Source organism: Agelaius phoeniceus, chromosome 14 (genome assembly GCF_051311805.1).
Source record: "Agelaius phoeniceus isolate bAgePho1 chromosome 14, bAgePho1.hap1, whole genome shotgun sequence".
NCBI lineage: Eukaryota > Metazoa > Chordata > Aves > Passeriformes > Icteridae > Agelaius > Agelaius phoeniceus.
The window spans coordinates 7,452,068-7,456,563 of record NC_135278.1 but is presented as its reverse complement, the minus strand read 5'-3'; the positions used below and the strand labels follow the sequence as shown (position 1 = coordinate 7,456,563).

The 4,496-nt window shown below is 40.7% G+C and overlaps 1 protein-coding gene across 1 annotated transcript; it reads right to left on the bottom strand.

Annotated features, from left to right (window-relative positions):
* Positions 1–2,734: 2,734 nt before the first annotated feature.
* Positions 2,735–3,703, bottom strand: LOC129125941 (testis-specific serine/threonine-protein kinase 2-like). Its single transcript, XM_054641653.2, has one exon. It carries the CDS (start codon positions 3,701–3,703, stop codon positions 2,735–2,737), a length of 969 nt encoding a protein of 322 aa, XP_054497628.1.
* Positions 3,704–4,496: the final 793 nt, after the last annotated feature.

Genomic DNA, 4,496 nt, shown 5'->3' with positions numbered 1-4,496 from the left:
GGGACAAGAGCAAGGTTGTGCCAGTGAAGGTGTAGGCTGGATGTCAGGAAAAAGTTCTTCACTGAAAGGGTGCTCAAGCACTGGAACAGGCTGCCCAGGGACATGGTGGAATCACCAGCCCTGTAAGTTTTCAAAAAATGCATAGATGAGGTGCTTGGAGACATGGTGAGCAGTGGACCTGGCAGTGTTGATTTAATGGGTGGGTTTGAGACCTTAGAGGTCTTTTCTAGCCTTAGTAAATATATAATTCTATGATGTTTAGTTAAGGTAAACCCGGTGCCATTTTGACAGAGTTATAGCAGGACACATTTTACCCCATTTACTGCATTCAACTGAAATGATATTTTTAGTGTGCTTTGTTTGTTTTGTTATGGCATTCACCAATACAGTTCATAGGTCCTCTTTCTCTAGAAGCTTTTTAGGACTTATATAAGTTTGTTTTCAATGGCATGTCCTGTCTTACTAAAAGGATTGGAATAAAACTGAATTCCCAAGTAAACCAGAATTGCAAAATCCACCCTCCTTGGATGCATGTCAGGCTCTTGTATACAATTTGCGCAACAGAGCAGCTCACATCTCTAATAAAATCACCTGGAAAGGCCTCTGGTAAGGGAGCTGTCCTGCCTTTTGATTTTGGCTGTGCACTTAGACATATTTTGGCCACAGAACTGGAAATAAGAATGTGCCTGTACTGCCTAAGGAGCTGCCAGTACACCAGGAAGAGGTGTCACACCTTCTTTGTGGCACATTCCCTGTGATTATTTCCAATCATATTTCCTCTTGTATCTGGTGTCTAATAATGCAATAGTAAGTGGCAAAATTAAAATAGAATAAGAAATTTTTTCCATCGCTTCACTTTTTTTTTTACCACTTGTTTTGGTCCCAGATTAAATCAATGGAAGCAAAATAACAATAAGATACTTTTTAAGCTTTCTCCTGGACTGCTAACTCAAAGAATTCATAAGCTCCATTTTGTTTGTCCAAGTGTCCTTTTCAATGGCTGTGACTTGTAAATATGTGCCAGTGGAAATGTACCATGTTAATGTTCTCCTGCCATGAGCAATGAGTGTTAATTAGAGCTGGATCTGACTTTGTCTCTCCTTGGATTATTTAGGATAGTAAGAGCTCTGCTGCATGGCTGTTTGTACAATCCATCTTTTAATCCACTCTCTGAGGCAGACGACTATTCAGAGTAAGGTTTGTAATTATTCCAGAGTGCATTTGAGTTCTTAGCATCAAAAATAATCTCTTTCATATTAAGCAAGAAGGTTTCTTTCCCCAGAATAGATTTAGTTGTCCACATTTACTAAATGGAAATAATAGTTTTAATTATGGTGAGCTTTTTTGTTATATAAAGACTTTGTCGATAGCAGTATTTTATGTTTGATATTTTAACATAATATTTTGATGGGAAAAGCAGATTTTCTGTAAAGAGTAGTGGGTGAAATAATGGATAAACATAATTTTTGTCTTGTCAAATTGTATGTTAGGGTGCTTTTTGACACTTTGCTGCTTTTCAGCAGCACTTCAACTTTACTTTATCTCTATTTTATAGAGAGTTAAACATAGCAGCCTGGCCCTTTCTAAGCAATACTAAATGATGAGTAGGTCATCATTTGTGTACATGACACTCTCAGGTGTTGCATAAATACCCTTGTAGGTCAATAACTGGTCAAATGTATCTAGCCAAGCAGACCCATGAAGTTATATTTGTTTTGCTTTACTTTTAGTGACAGGCAATTATTTGAGTATCGAAGAATTGGTAATAAACCTCCCAAAGTCTCCACTGGGATTGGGTTTTACCCACATGACATTTCTTGATGCTTTTCTGCAGGAAGTGGCTGGACTGTAAATGTGTGCTTGCATAACTTAACCAGTTGAATCAATCTTGTGGGACCTAGAAGTAAATGTATTACACCAGTGGGACAGGAGACTTCTCATTTTGAAGGCTTTTAAAGTGATCCTTGATCAGGACTACCTTGCAGGACTGTAATGCAAATAAAATAATTAACATTGTTTTTTTAAGTTTTAGGCTAAACAACAATAGCATTGAGGGTATACTTTTTTTTTAATGTCTAACATAATGTTTCTTGTTAGAGAAAAAAGAATTTATGCATGTGTTTTGCTCAGCCAATAAGTTTAGTTAAAAGGCAGCTGATGTTTGGATGTGTGGTTTTTTTTAAATTTTCCTTCCTAATTAATGGAAACTCTTCCCCCATTCCTTTTGACTTAAAACCTGTGTTATGGTACAACTGATTTGTAATCCTTGTTAATTTTTAAGACTAGAGAAATGGTTTCCATTGCACATTTTTTTGTTGAAACACTCAAATTTAAAAGAGAAAAATCAGCTAAATTTTGATTCATAAGCAGTATGTCTAGGCAGATCCTAGAGTCTGAGTATTGAAATAGTTATAAATTTTTATAAAGTCTGGTATCACCAGGTCTGATATTCAGATATATGAAAAATAATTGCCTTGTTAAGTTTGAAATAGATTCCTCCTTCAAATATTACATACCAAGTGCTCCTCTGCCGTTTGTTTACACAATCTAAAACTTTCCTCCCTCATTATTTCCCCCGTGTTTCAGAGTCTTGACTTTGGCAGTGTTAAAGCTCCTCCTTCAAGAGCACTGTGCAGGAGCAGGGACATGACTGCCACATGGAATTTCACACAGGTTCTCTTTAATTGAGCTTAAACTAATGCAGTTCACAGGTGAGGCCAACGTTGTGGCCCTGTTAAAGGAAAGCATCCTTAAGAGAATCTGATTTCCTCCTCCACTCCTTACACTTACGCACAATGGGATTTTCCATCCTGGTTTTTTTGGGGCTTTTCTTGCCATTGGCTTTGGGGTCGCTTGGGGATCGCAGGCTGCGCGTGAGTTTTGCGTTCTGCAGCCAGGGATGTCTCAAAACTTCATCTATGCGCAGCCTCTGGGACACATCAGGGTGGAGCAAGTGGACAATGAGGTTCTTGCAGTCTGTAGAGAGATTTTTTGCCTTCGTGAAGGGAATCTTCTGTTGTTTCTGAACCTGGAGCATTTCCCTGATGTTGGAACTGTCAAATGGCTGTGAAGCAAAAAGCATTGCATACAGGATAATGCCCAGACTCCACATGTCTGAAATCCTGGGGTCACAAGGAATATGCTCGAGCAGCTCGGGGGCTGAGTATGCGAGAGATCCACAGAAGGTGCTGCTGAGAATGGTTTTTCCATTTCCATCTCGAGACAGGGGTTTTGAAAAGCCGAAGTCTGAGAGCTTGAAGTTAAGACAATCATCGAGAAGGATGTTGTCACATTTCAGGTCCCTGTGGGCAAAGTCCAAGTCGTGGCAATGCTGGATGGCAGAAGCCAGCTGCTGGAACTTGGAGCGAGCGGCGCTCTCTTCCATCGCCCCCTGGCTGCTCAGGTAGTTCAGGAGGCTCCCCTTCTCCCCCAGCTCCATCACGATGTACACTTTCCCTGAGGAAGTCTCAAAAATCTCATAGGTTTCGATGATCGCGGGGTGGTGCAGTTTCATCAAAGCCTCCATTTCCCTGGGGAGAAATTTTTCCAGGACATTCTGAGAAATTTTCTTCTTGTCAATGATCTTGATGGCCACTTTGCATTTCAGGCGGTGGCTGTAGGCAGCTTTCACTTTGCCATAGGAGCCTTCTCCAAGAGTATCACCGAGGCTGTAGCCCTTCTTTTTAAGCACCACAGCATCCATCGTGGGAGAGCTGCAGGGACCTGCCCCAGCGGGAGCTGCTCTGCATCCTGTGCTGCTGGGCTGTGCTCCACGCCTGATGGTGCTGCAGGAGAACTCTGGGCCAGGTGTGTGGGCGGTTACGGGGTGATCTCATGAACAGTCACCCTGGAAGGAGCTTTCTGGCATTTCATGGAACTGCTCTGTGACATCACGGAGGCAAAACCCTACATGGAGGCTCTGGCTGCTCTGTGCTGTCACTGATGGTCACCCCTGTGCATTGTGATCAGAAAACAGAGATGATTTCTCCAAGATATGTTTCTCTTTTTAACATGGTCAGAGTAGGAGGACTGTTTTTGTATCTTAGTTTTGTAATGTTGTTTTTCAGTTGTGCTGTTGCTGTACATCATTAATACAATATACTCTGCATTTTTTGTGGATTTTAGGAAAATAACAAAAACTATCTGAGGACTGAGACTTTGTGAAGCAGTGCATAGTGTATTCAAAAACCTTTCTTTTATTTTCCCCAGTGGTATGATAGAATCTGGTTTGTTGAAAGTGCTGTTTGTTGACTTTGATTGCAGTAACAGCTGACCAACCTGAGTCTTCCAGGAAGTACCAAGGAGTCCCACCAGTTTAGTGTTTTATGTCAGTACTGTTATGAGAGTTCTAAAAGTCTCTTCCTTATTTCAGAAGAAAATAATTCTATGGAAATTCAAAATTGTCACTGCAGATAATCTCCCTTTATATGCACAGTTCTTTCCTTGTTTTTAGCACTTAGTGCTACTAAACTTCCCAAGAAATTGTAGAGAAAAGT